At 47.8% G+C, this 13,432-nt stretch overlaps 1 protein-coding gene across 1 annotated transcript in view; it reads right to left on the bottom strand.

Annotated features, from left to right (window-relative positions):
* SLIT3 (slit guidance ligand 3) overlaps nt 1–13,432 on the bottom strand; it is a 611,722-nt gene that overhangs the window by 204,911 nt on the left and 393,379 nt on the right. Inside the window, exon 5 of the mRNA XM_022595144.2 lies at nt 10,657–10,728. Coding sequence (XP_022450852.2) covers nt 10,657–10,728 — 72 coding nt within the window. The remainder of the gene's footprint in view (nt 1–10,656; nt 10,729–13,432) is intronic.

The raw sequence follows: 13,432 nt of genomic DNA on the forward strand, positions 1-13,432 counted from the left end.
GCATCCTCCAGGATAGGTGGGTCCTCATTCCCTGCATCACCTGGTCTTTTCTCCCTCTGCTGCCAGCGCACGTCTTCTTTCTTGTAAAGACCCTTCTGATTACATTGGGTGAACTGGAATAATCCAGGATAATCTATCCATCTCAAGATCCTTAATTTAATCACATCTGCAAAGTCCTTTTTGCCATGTAGTATGCATGGTCACATATTCCGGAGAATAGGATGTGCACGTCTTTGGGGGGTCAATCAGCCTATCTCAAATAGTCAGCAGTTAATAGTAGAGCTGTGACCAAACGCAGAATTCCTGGGCTCTTCGGTACTTTCTGAGTCTCGATGCGGACTGGGGGAGGGAACAGGGTGAGGAAGGTACACCTTCCTTTTATCTGAACTGTTTTGTCCCTGGCCTATTACAAGCCATAAACCAGAACAGGGCAGCCCCACTGGATGAAAGAAGAGAAGGTGTGATGAAGTTACAATTTTCAGTGTTGGGGTTACTTTGGAGCAGAACATCATAAATGTAAGTTGTGTTTTGGGGTATGTATTTGTCTAGGAAGGGAAGATTTAGTCCATTAGATATGATAATCTGAGGCAAATTAACTCTCAGAGATGGAATAAAGGCAGCAATAATAAGTTATTTGTAATCTTCATAACAACACCATGATGGGAGTAATATTATTTCCACTTAACGTATGGGGAAACTGAGGCTAAGAAAGAGTCATGTAATTGCTTAAGATCACATAGGTGGTAAAAGTCAGGGTTTGTTGACTACAGGAAGCCTGACAGAGGAACCTGAATACTTAACCATCATCTAAACATCCTCAGAGTTAATTCAGTTTATACATAACCCCAGGCCTTGGGTAGGTTCTTTGAATCATAGCTCTTCTCTGAAGGAGAAGAAATTGCTATACTTTTTCCTCAGGCTATGAGACTTTCCTGGTCCTGGCTTTCTTGCTGATTTGCTCTATGGCACTTAAACTTGCAGGGTGTCCCTTACCCTCTCTCAAAGAAGAAAAAAGGAAGACTCACACTGTTGAGTAAGCTATTGTGAAGGGCTGTGAAAGATGAAGCGGTTTACCTGTACATTTAAAAGCTCATACTTCAGGGCTTAACAGAAGAGAGGGAGGGATGAATGGGTGGAACACAGGAGTTTTTAGGGCAGCGAACTCTTCTGTATGTTACTACCATGGAGGATACCAGTCATTATACATTTGTCCAAACCCACAGAGTGAGCCCTCAGGTAAACTACGGATCTTAGTTAAAATGCATCAATATTGGTTCAGCAATTGCAACTAATGTACCGTACTAACGCAAGGTGTCAATGATAGGAGAAACTGTGTGTGGGGGCGTGTGGACAGGAGGTACACGGCAACTCTGCACTTTCCACTCAATCCTTGCATAAACCTAATAAAACTGCTCTTAAAAATTAAAGTCTATTAATTAAAAAAAGAACTCACAATTTCAGACAATTTCGATGGTCTTCTCAGAAATACTGTCCCAATGATGACCATCGCAGCGTGCTTCTGCCTGGGGTCTTGGCTGGTGCTGGAAACCACAAACCCTCTTCCAGTGCTCTCCACTGATCTGTACCTGCTGTTTCCTACAAGCCAGCACTCTGTGCTTGTCAAACCTCAGAGCTTTTCCTAGCTAACCACTCAGAAAAGCACTAACCGAGACGCCAGACTTGTCCTAGCCTTGCCACTGACTAGCTCTTGTGGCCTTGAGAGAGGTCCTGAATTTCCTTGAGCCTCAACTTCCCCATCTATACCTAGAGGCTAATAAACTTTTCCCTAATGATCTGGCAGGGCTGTTGCGTGAGTTAAACAAGATAATACCAATGAAGGCTTTGGGCAAACCGTAAAGTAGTATTATGCACATATGTAAGACACACAGTTTCCCTATTTTACTTCTCACTAGTGCTTTTTCCATTATATAGATTGGGAGACTGAGGCTCAGACAGGTAAGTCACTTCTGAAAGTCACATAAGTCATAGCAGCAAATCTGGAATTAAAAGCAAATATCAAGTCTGACTCCAAAACTCATGCTTTTAATCACTCTGTTACATTGGCTCCGATGACACAAAGAATCAGAACAGCAATAGCTACTGAGTCTCAAAGTATGATCTCTGCTGTAACAATCATCTCCCCTCTTCTTAAGACCCTTTCATTTCTCTTTGGATCTACAAATCTCCAGGCAAAAGCTCAGGTCAACAGTGTATGTCTCGGGACTTCCCTGGTGGCGCAGTGGTTAAGAATCCGCCTGCCAATGCAGGGGACGTGGGTTCGAGCCCTGGTCCAGGAAGATCCCACATGCCGTGGAGCAACTAAGCCCACGCACCACAGCTACTGAGCCTGCTCTCTAGAGCCCGTGAGCCACAACTACTGAGCCTGCGTGCTGCAACTACTGAAGCCTGCACGTCTAGAGCCCGTGCTCCGCAACAAGAGAAGCCACCGCAATGAGAAGCCTGTGCACTGCGATGAAGAGTAGCCCCTGCTCGCCACAACTAGAGAGAGCCTGTGTGCAGCAATGAAGACCCAACACGGCCAAAAATAAATAAATAAATTTATAAAACAAAAACAGTGTATGTCTCATAGGGCAGCTAAACCTAACTCAGAGGGGCCCAGGATCACTGTGCCTTCTTGCCAGGACACAGGAAAGATGTGATTCTAGTTTACATGCTTGTTGTAAACCCCTTGTTTGCTGTGCATTTAGTGCTCAGAGGGGTTAAATATCTGTGATGAGTTAAAAAAAGAATTTTGCCGACAAATAAAAGTGTCCCAGATAACAAATTTTAGTGCTGGAGCCAGAATAATGGTCTCCATTATCCTGAAAAAACAGGAAGGCTTCTCTGGGCTGGTTTTTGCAGCTTTGCTTTTATTCTTCTTTGCTCTGAGATGTCATCATGCTCTTTAACTCAGGGTTTTAGCCGTCCTCTAAATGCTGGAGCCTCTTTGTTCTGAAAGTCACCCACTTACTCATTGCTTATTGAGCACCTACTATGAACCAGGCATAAAACTAACTCTTCCGAATAAAACAGTGAGGAAGACAGACTCACCTTCTCCCTCTGCATAGCTCGCAGGCTGTTGGAGGGGAAAGATGACTCAGAAAGAAGGCAGTTAGAACTTAGGGTGGGGTGTTATGAGAAATATCCAAAGCCCAACAGAGGACCTCTAACACAATCTATAAAACAGTGTAATCCTGGCCTGGAAGGAATTCTACGTGTTGCCTATACAGCTTCCAATTCTAGGCGCGACTTCTGGGAAAGGGCAATTACCACCAACATCATCCTGCCTTTGGACAACACTGTATCATATCTTTTTCCAGACTGATGGAGTCTAATTTACCTGTTTCTTTTATTATTGTTCTCATTTCAGAGGATTTACTTTAATAAATCAACTGGTATTTATCGAGCGCTTACATTGGTGGCCAGGGGGCCAGAGAGAGAAGAGTGCTCTAGGGGAGTATTTATCATATTATTTACACTCTTTGTGTATCTGTTGGCTTCCCTCTGTGACAAGAAGCAGGGACTGTGCTTATTCATCTTGCTTATTTGCAGGACTTGCTCTGGGCCTGGCGAGGGTAAGGGCTCAATGATGGTTTGTGGAAGGAAGAATGGAAAAATGGGAGAGTGGAAAGAAAGAAGGAAGGAGGGGAGGGAGAGAGGGGTGGGGAAGGGAGGGAGGAGGGAGGAAGTGGGGAAGAAGGGAGGGAGGAGGGAGGAAGTGGGGAAGAAGGGAGGGAGGAAGGGGCAGGCAGTCAGGCAGGCTGCTGTGATCCCTTTCTTTACACAGCTTATTTGGGTAGCACTTAGCAAACTGGGGTGCCGTCCAACTTCCTCCAGTAGCACCTCTGAACCCGACACACGCAGTCAGGAATGCAAAGAAGGAGAGGGTAGAAAACCTTCTGCACCTTGGGAAGGTGACGCGTCGGCATCCGCTGGCCTCCTGCGAGCAGATTTTCCCAAATCCCCCTTCCAAGACGCAACATCGCTTCCATCAGGAGAGGCAGGCACAACTCCGGTCCTCTGGCTCTGCCCCGCTAAGCCCTGGTGAATAAGCACTCAGTTCACCCATCCGGTCCGCTGCCAGGACCTGCTGGCTTTCTCCCGTGGGTTTCTGTAGTTTGCCGCTACCTCTTTAGGTCCACTTTGCCTGCTTGATTCAGGACTATAAGCTTTCACCAACTGCACAAGTCTCCTTGCTGGCCACCCTGACTCCAGTCTCTGCTTCTCAGCGATTCACCCTCCCCACTGATGCTGGAGCTATCTTTCTGCAATGAAAATCTGATCACACTGCTCCCCTACTAAAACCTTTTCGTTGGATCCCCCTTGCCATTGCCATATGGATCAGGTATTCAAGGTCCTCCCTGACCGTCATTCCCACATCTTCCACCTCCTGTCTCACTAACCTCAACTCTCTTCACTGTTCCTCTTGCGCGCTGTGCTCTAGCCATGAATCTCTGACAAGTCTCAACTCTTTCACATACCTCTGTCCCTTTGCATAGGTTGGTGATTTTTCATATGCTGTTCCTTCTGCCTGGAATGCCCTTCCCCTGGGTGAACTCCTACTCATCCTTCAAGACCCAACCCATGTCACTCCCTGAGTGAAGCCAGAATCAGGCCTGTCTCTCTGGGCTTTCCCACATCTTTGTCCTTACCTCCAACTGAATCCTGGCCCCTGTCCTGCAACCACTGATTTACTAGTCCGCCCCCTCACCACATGTGAGTTCTCCAAGTGCAAGGACGGTGTCGTATTCTTTTTGTAATATCATTTTCATATTAAGCATTTTAACAATAATGCATGATTTTCTCATATGTAACAGGCCAAGCACAAATACTCGAGGAATGAAAGAACAAATACATTCATTGGATTTGTTCTTAGTCTACCTCATTCTCTGCCATGAGCCATTTGGGCACTGGGGATTCCACAGTGATTGAGAAAGACAGGGTCCCTGTGTACACATGTTCATTCTGTGTGACATCCAGAGACAGGGTGACAAATAGATGAACGAGATCATTTCATAGGGCGATAAGTGCTCTGAATAAACATAACTGGGTAGTGGGATAGGGAGGAAGGGCAGTGGGGGCTGAGGAGCTGCTTTAGATGGGTCAAGGAAGGCCACTCTGAGGAGGTGATATTTGAGATGAGACCTGAACAATTTGAAGGAGCCAACTGTGTGGAGGTCCGAGGGCTTAGCATCCCACGCAAAGGGAGGAGCAAGTGCAAAGGCCCGGAGGCAGGAAGGAGCTTGGGGTGTTCAGGGATGGACTGGAGCATGGGAAGCACAAGGTGAGTGAGAGGAGACCCAGATTGTGTAGAGTCTTGCAGGGCACGACCAGGAGGGTGAACTCTGTTGCAGGTGCAGTGATGGAGTGAACGGCTGCTGAGATTAGCAGGCAGAGATGCCACCAACCAGTGGGCACTTCCTGTCCCTCCCCCCTCCCCGCCCAAACACACACAAGGTTACCGCCTGCTCCTGGGGGCCGGCGGGAGGGCAGTGCAGCAACTCAGACTAACTAGGAAACACAAAGGCCGCCTGCCCAGCTTTGTTTTGAAACCGTCAGTTCCAAATTTTGCTAGCTGGCGGAGACAGGGGTTATTGATTTTCCCTTCTGGAATGCATGTCCTACAGAGTCCTCGCAAATAGAAGCTGAAAAACAGAGGAAAACGTAACTGCTGAGAAAGATAGAGCAAGGGGGCATTTTTTTAAAAAACAATCTATACTGGTTTTGTCTTTTTCTTATTACGCTTTGTGGGATTGTGGCTTGTCATCGCTCTTTTTGTCCAATTCATTTCCCCCCTATCTCTATGTCTTACAATTATCTCTCTCTCGCTCTCTCTTTCCTCTCTCTCCCCTTCTTTTTCTCACTGTGTCTTCCCCAATCCCTAGCACGGCATTTGCATATGGTAGGCAGGGAATACTGGCATGTCAAGTGTTGGTCTACCGGTCAGTCTACCTGAGTGCCTCTTTCTCCCGATCAATCTATCCATCTCATCTCCCTTTAAATATAGCACCTTTCCCCCTCCTAGACAGGCAGCAGAGTGGGATCAGCCCATAAAACCAGCTTTTAGTAATTGCAGAGAGTGGTATCCCCAGCTAATTACTTTCTCTTTTCTCTGGAGAAGCAGGAAGCAATTAGGGGCTTCCTTCCGCTGCCTGGGTAGGGGCAGGGCGCCAAATCCCTCCAGCACCAGTATTACAAGGTTTAAACACCCCCTTGGGTCCTTTCTCTTGCCTCTGACAACAGCTGTATGCTTGCCTACTTGCCTCTGTGAATCAGGCCTCCAACTGCCAGCAGCCTCCTTGGTTACTCTTTCCTTTATCCTGTTACATGGCTGAGTAGGAAGTACTCTGGGTAGACAGCAATGTCTATGGATTGAGTCCAGAAGACGGTTGGGTGGGTTCCAAAGGGCAGGCTAAGTGCGGAGGCCTAGGCCCAATGGTGTCTGCTGACTTTTACTAACTTATACACACTGATCAAAACTCAATTTTGGGGCTTCCCTGGTGGCGCAGTGGCTGAGAGTCTGCCTGCCGATGCAGGGGACACGGGTTCGTGCCCCGGGTCCGGGAAGATCCCACGTGCCGCGGAGCGGCTGGGCCCGTGAGCCACGGCCGCTGAGCCTGCGCGTCCGGAGCCTGTGCTCCGCAACGGGAGAGGCCACAGCAGTGAGAGGCCCGCGTACCGCAAAAGAAAAAAAAAAAAAAAAAAAAAAGTAAAAAACCAACCAAACAAAAAACCCCCCAATTTTGTCATCTGGAAAATGGGGGTAACACAGTCTCTTCCTTGTTGAGGGGGACTGTCGGGACAAGCAAAGAAAATCCATATCAAAACTACAAACTTATAAACAAGAAATAGCCAATCCTTGCTTTTCTCCTCTTAGTGAAGCATATGGTATCACGCATGGCCCCAGTTGGTGTTTCAAGCCTGACATTCCAATAATTTATCATCTTCCCCTATTTTATTTTACTCAAATAACAAGTAGAAGAGTGTTATATTCCCTGAGCTCACACAAGGTGATGGAGGATGTTCGAGGGCTGGCAGGTCGTTTATAAGCAGATCGATGACAGGGACGTACATTCCTGAGGTTTAAAATTCACTATGCATCACTCACAAGAGAGACAATCTCTACGAGTGGGAAACTGAGGTCTGGTCTGAGGAGGGCGTTTCCTTAACAGGTTTTATACAAATTTAACTTCCGCAAAGCGTCTCGTATTTTACAGGTACTGACGCATATTTAAATGCACAGCTTCAGTCATCAACCCTTACCCAGATGCCTCCCTTCTCGAACTTGCTCCTCAGCTTGGGTCCTATACGTCCAATTACCCACACTTCATTTTCTCTTAAGGCCACAGGATTATTTAATTTCACTCCCTCTTAGTCAAACCAGAGATGTAGCTGTGGTCACAGACCAAAGTCCCATAACCAGTAGAAACAGGACAGGATGTCAAATTCACCAACACATAGAAGACGCTCCGTCCACACTGACTGTGGAAGAGGGGACACTACTTTGCACTCAAATCAACATCTTTCAGCCTGGTTCTTCCCCTGATCTTTCAACCTCTGTGGAGTGGGAGCTCCAAGAAGGCAGAGCTCACAGATACGTATCTTACTTCCTGCATTTACCCCCAGAACTGGCATGTAGTAGGAGCTCGAAAAACATTTTGAGGGCTGCATGGATGAATGACTATGAGAATGTGCCATCGTTCTCGGTGTCATCCAAATATGGAACTTATCATTTTCCCCTTCCTTTCCCTGGCCTCTACTAACTCGTGGATTGCCACTTCTCTTGCCTCGGTCTCTACTGGCGTCTTACTGGGGGCTCCTCCTTTCATTCCTGACTGCGAGCCCTGATCCCTCACGTTGGACCACAGCCTCATCTCCCACCGGCCCCCTCCTTCTTCCACCTTCTCCTGTCCTAGGTTCCTCTTCCAGAATCAATGGTTTCATCATGACCTTTCCCAGATCGGAAGCTAGTCACCTTCTCAGTACCTACATCTAAAGTCCATACTCCTTGCAGGCGAGGCTTGCCACCACCTGGTCCCCACTTCTCTTTCTGACCTGATCACCTATTACTCCGCGTCATAATCCCTCCACTCCCATGAGACGGCTCGGCGTAGGTCCCTTAAAACACACCTTGTATAGGTTTGCCTCCCCACTCTGCACACGCTATTTGCCTGTTCATTCGGCAAATTCCAATCATCATTCCGGGCTCCGTGAAAGTCTTTACAATTATAACAACAACAAAGGAAGACAGCAGTAATAGTAGCTAGAACTTTCTAAGCACCTTCCACATGCCAAGCGTAGTACTGAGTTATTCATACACATCATTTCATTCACCTTCACAAGACCGCTAAGAGGTTGGGTACAATTCTTACCCTCCTCTCCCTCTGGAAGAAATCTAGGCTCAGAAGCGTCAAGTACTGTACCCGAGGGTCACAGACTCAGTACGCAGAACAGCTGGGAACCAGACACAGATTAATCAGATGGCCACCCTTTGGGCGACACTGCCTAAAGCTACTGTTCTTCTCTGAGCTCTGACAGTCCTTCAAAATCCCTGGCCACTCACTGGACCATTTTGCTGTGGACTGTTAAATTGTTAAACTTCCTCTCGTATGCACGTTTCTTGTCCCCAATCATACCGTAAGTCACCTGAGAATTACACATCTGGGTCTTAGAAGTCCTGGCCCCCCAGAGTATGGTGACTGAACTGATTAGATGTATGAAGTAACCAACCCCTTTCGTTTTGTTGGTTAATTCATCCTTTAAGCAGTGAGTTTACTCTCCTCCCCTGTCCCACTAGATCCTTGCCGTTTAGGACACACATCCAGGGGGAGAAGGAGGGCCTGTCCGTAGTTCTTGAGTTTGCGGACTCTTAACACTTTTAGCTCCTGAGGCCTTTGTGAAGTTAGAGACAGTACAGGAAAACAACAACAATGACCCCCCCCAAACCCCAGCAACTATTGAGGACCACTGTGAGACTGAATCACCTTCTTGAGAATCAAAAATGTAGTTGGTAATTACACAGCCCTGCTTATCTATCACCACAATATGTTTTCTTATTAACTGGCCCATTTAAAATTAGAGCCATGAGATAGGCTAGATATACCACTTTATGTATGTAAGATGTTAATTTAGGGCTCAACCATCAAGAAGCTGGTTGACTTTAAATTAGTCACTGCCCTTCTCTGGTCCTCACTTTTCCCACTGCTGATCTGTAAGTTCCCCTCTCGTCTTGCTTTTCTGGGATGCTAATCAACACAACCTCTTAGTTTTGCTTTATGTGCACCATCTCGAGTCACACTTTCTGCAGCTTTGTCTGCTCCTCCCGGCCCGCTCCTGCTTGTGGGCAAATGCTCCCAGATGAAGCAATGGGTAGCCTGCTGTCTGGAGCCCCTTGCAAAGTGCTCTCTTTACCCTGCTCCCTGCACCCCAGATGCCTCTGCCCTCTGGTGTGCTATGCATGTCAAACGCCTAAAGCTTTCTGCTCCGTTCTCAGCAAAGGGGAGGCACATAGCTTGTATCAGAAAGCCAACATCAGCTTCCCGGCACGCCAAAGTCCCTGCAGTACTTACAGGGAGAACTAAGAGCTAAAGCAGTTTTAAAAAAAATCTCAAAAAAAAAAAAAAAAATCTCCTGCAAGCCTGTGGAGGAGGTCAGTGGGCAGAAATGCCTTCTGTGTACCCCTCTCCAAACACATGGGCACAGTGGTGTAGACAGAAATTCAGGAGGCACACTCCTCATGAAGGGAAGGGCCCGGGAGTCCTGATAAGCAGCAGACAGCAGGGGGCCAGGTAGGAAGCAACAAAGGTTATTTGGCAAGTTCAAAAGCGTGGTGATGGGACAGTTCTGCATCAGTTGCAGTAATGGGCAACGGAATCTGCACGTGATAAAATGACACAGAATTGCACATGCGCACATGTGCGCACACAGACACAAGTGAGCGTGTGTAAAACTGGGACATCTGAAGAATAAGGTCTGTGGATTGCACTCATGTCAATTTTCTGGCTTAATATTATATGAGAGTTATACAGGGTGTTACCACTGGGAGAAAACTGGGTAAAAGCGAACACAGACTAGTCTACTATTTTTGAAACTTCCTGTGAATCAATAATTATTTCCAAATAAAAATTAAGAAAAACCCCAAGCACCTAGTGCAGTAGATCTGGCTATGTCTCCCCATGATCCTGGGACACAAGTCCTGACTCTCCCTCATAAGATCCTAACAGTGAGATCTTCACCATCTTTGTCTCCCATTTACAGAACACTTACTATGTACGAGGCACTAAGCGTAAAAAACATTTTCTCGTTTGCATCAATACCCCACCAGGCTATCATCCCTATTTTATAGAAGGTGATGACCTTGGGAGAAGCTGAGTCGAGCCCCAGGCCCACAGAGTGCGGCCAGGCTGTGACTCAGGTCTGGGACTCTATGTTCATACCTGGGGACAAATCTCCAGAGAAGAATAAGACTCCCTGGAGCTGCCGTGTTGTTCGACGTGTGTTCCCTGGAAACCACTTAAGCACACCCCTCAATCTGTCTCAAAGGCGCCTGGACTGAGGGCACAAGTCACGGGGATACTCCCTCCCTGTCCCATGTCCCTCACCCCTGCTCTGGCCGGAGAACCACCTCTACAGCGAAGCAACAAAAACATCACTTACAGGTTCTTCACGTCTGCGATGCCTCGGAACGCCTTCCTCGGGATCCCCAGGATCTGGTTTTCACTCAGATCTCTAAACAAGAAGAGAAGAGGCACAGGCATTAAGGACACAGGCCCGGCTTTATCTGCATCTCATTATGATAACAAAACCCCTCTGGAGGCTGCCTCTGCGGTCAGGAGTGTTTGGGGGACTGTTTAGTCTCAGGCCCCAGGCTGCTTACAAGCCTTCACATTGTTCTTCTAGCGATGGCCTTGCTGAAATGGTTACCGGGCCAGCGGCTCGCCTCCAGGGCGGGCTCTGTGGGTGGTCTCACACCTCCAGGCCACGAGCCAAGTGCTGGGTTATTTGTTGCACACACACTACACCCAATTCTCTTGTTCTGCCACCTCCCAGAGATGACCCCTTCCTCCGCCTCCGCACAGCATCCCTCCCCCACCGCAGGGTCAACACCACTCAATCTCCCATCTTCTCAGGGACTCTCTCTGCCTTTCTCATCTGAGATTGGAATGGAGCCTGGCCATCCTGACTTTCCGATGGGGGATGACCCTCTCTGCTTTTCGAGAGCCCCAGAGAGACCCCTGGGGGCCACCTGGATCGTGCTAGTGACAGGCATGATGAATTCAAATTGCATTTCCACAAACCCACCCAAAATGGGGGTCCCACTGCACCTCATGTAGCATTTAGCAATGCTAACATGTTGCTCTGAGCAGGGAGGGGAAGGGACAAAGTGTCAGGTCCTGAAGCTGGCTCAAACCCAAGCCTTGTACCAGGGTCCCCTTTAAGAATCCCCAAAGCCTCAATATCCTTTCCTAAGACCCATGCTTTTTTTTTTTTCATTTTGTTTTCCAGTTTTATTTTTTGCTGGACCAAACACATGCACTTGTTTTCATTCATACGCCAAGCTTGCTTGGGGTCTTAGTAAGCAATCAAGCATATATATGTGTATCAATCATATATATATATATCCATTATTTTGCAAAGAACACAAAAACCTTCAGATATTAAGGTAAAAAATTACCTACCCAGGCACAACCACTGTTACCAATTAGGAGTAATATATATATAAATTTTATCAATCTGATCTCATAGTATGTAGTCTGTTTTAACCTCTTTTTTCGCATACTATATTGAGAACATCTGTTCCTGTCATTAACAGTACATGTATGCCAACATTTTTTTTTTTGCGGTACACGGGCCTCTCACTGTTGCGGCCTCTCCCGTTGCGGAGCACAGGCTCCGGACGTGCAGGCTCAGCGGCCATGGCTCACGGGCCCAGCCGCTCCACGGCATGTGGGATCTTCCCGGACCGGGGCACGAACCCGTGTCCCCTGCGTCGGCAGGCAGACTCTCAACCACTGCGCCACCAGGGAAGCCCCTATGCCAACATTTTTAATGGCTGTTTATCATCCAATTCTATAGATGGCTATATGATCCCACGGCGCTAGGTATTTATTTACTTGCCATTTAAGGAAACACCAGGATGAATTTTCCTGCCCACACATTTTGAGGACACTTGTACAGCTGCTTCCTTGGTATAAAGTCCTATAAGGAGAATGTGCTGGGTCACAGGGTAAACGCGTCTTAAATTGCTGTGTTGTCCTAGAGACGGATGGACACTCCCACACTGATTTTCCAGGGGCACCTAATCAAAAGCTATAGATGACTCCAAATATATTTGGAAAGAGAGGTCAGACGACCATCCTCCACTAAAACCTGGGCCCTCTAAATCATCATTTTGCCAGGAAGCAGGAGGAAACATAGAAAGCAGAAGAGAGGAGCCCATTTTTCTGCTCTCATCGGCTGAGCTGAGCGGGCAACTCTGAGTGGCGGGCTAAAACTCAAGACACGTGGGGATTGTCTGGGGCCGCTGTTAGATATCAAGGCAAGGCTCAGAGTTGGGGTAGGGTGCAGAGATGAATACAGAGAGAAATCCTGGGGCTGAATAACAGGGTGCTCCCCATCTCAAATCCAGTTTCCTCTGCCTGTGACTGATATAAGTAAATTCAAATGCACAGGGAGCCCCACTGCAGGCTCCCCTGGCTGGGCCTGATTCAATGAGCAGGGCTCCAGCCTGGAGTCGGGGCGCTGAACAAAGCCCACGATGACAGTAGAGGTCAGGCAGTGTCACCAAGGCCACTCCTCTGCTCTCCATCAGCCTCCAAGAGAAAGGGGCCCAGGTCCTGTCATCTGACTAATGCAATTTCCACCAGGCATCTGGGCTATACCCCAGGCTCTGGCAGCCACAATGGGCCCGGTCTTTTCTGCCAAGTGAAGGCTGGTCTCCGGGACAGCAAGCCCCTGCCCGCTAGCCTCCCAGGCTCAGATGCTAGTTTTGGCCGCTCTGGGAAACAGCTCAGGCCACACTTTTGGCAAACGGCTAATGATCAAAATCAGGGGCAGGTGGAGGATACAGGAGAGAAGTTTAGAACAATCAGCTCTAAAAACGCTTGGAAGCCAGATGTAGGGGTACATATCCCAATTATGCATTAACCCTTTGAGTTTAAGGCACCCCGGTATACTGAAAGAATAGCAATTGTATGAGGGTTCTGGTTTGCAGTACAGTGGGATGAAGAAAGAACAGCCGTATTTAAGCAGAAAAATCTGATGGAGTTGCTGGGCAATCTCCCACGAAAGCGGTCACACAGACAAAACTCTGCACTTGGATGGGACGGCCACTTGGGTTTCCGTTCACTATTTTCTCGCTGTAACTATACCCAGGGTTGCTCCTACTTTCAGGAGCCTCGTTGAAAGTACAGCTCTTTCCGTCTCCCTGCCA

The sequence above is a fragment of the Delphinapterus leucas genome, chromosome 3 (genome assembly GCF_059928025.1).
Source record: "Delphinapterus leucas isolate spDelLeu-1000000601 "Yukka" chromosome 3, BTC_Dleu_Yukka2, whole genome shotgun sequence".
Lineage (NCBI taxonomy): Eukaryota > Metazoa > Chordata > Mammalia > Artiodactyla > Monodontidae > Delphinapterus > Delphinapterus leucas.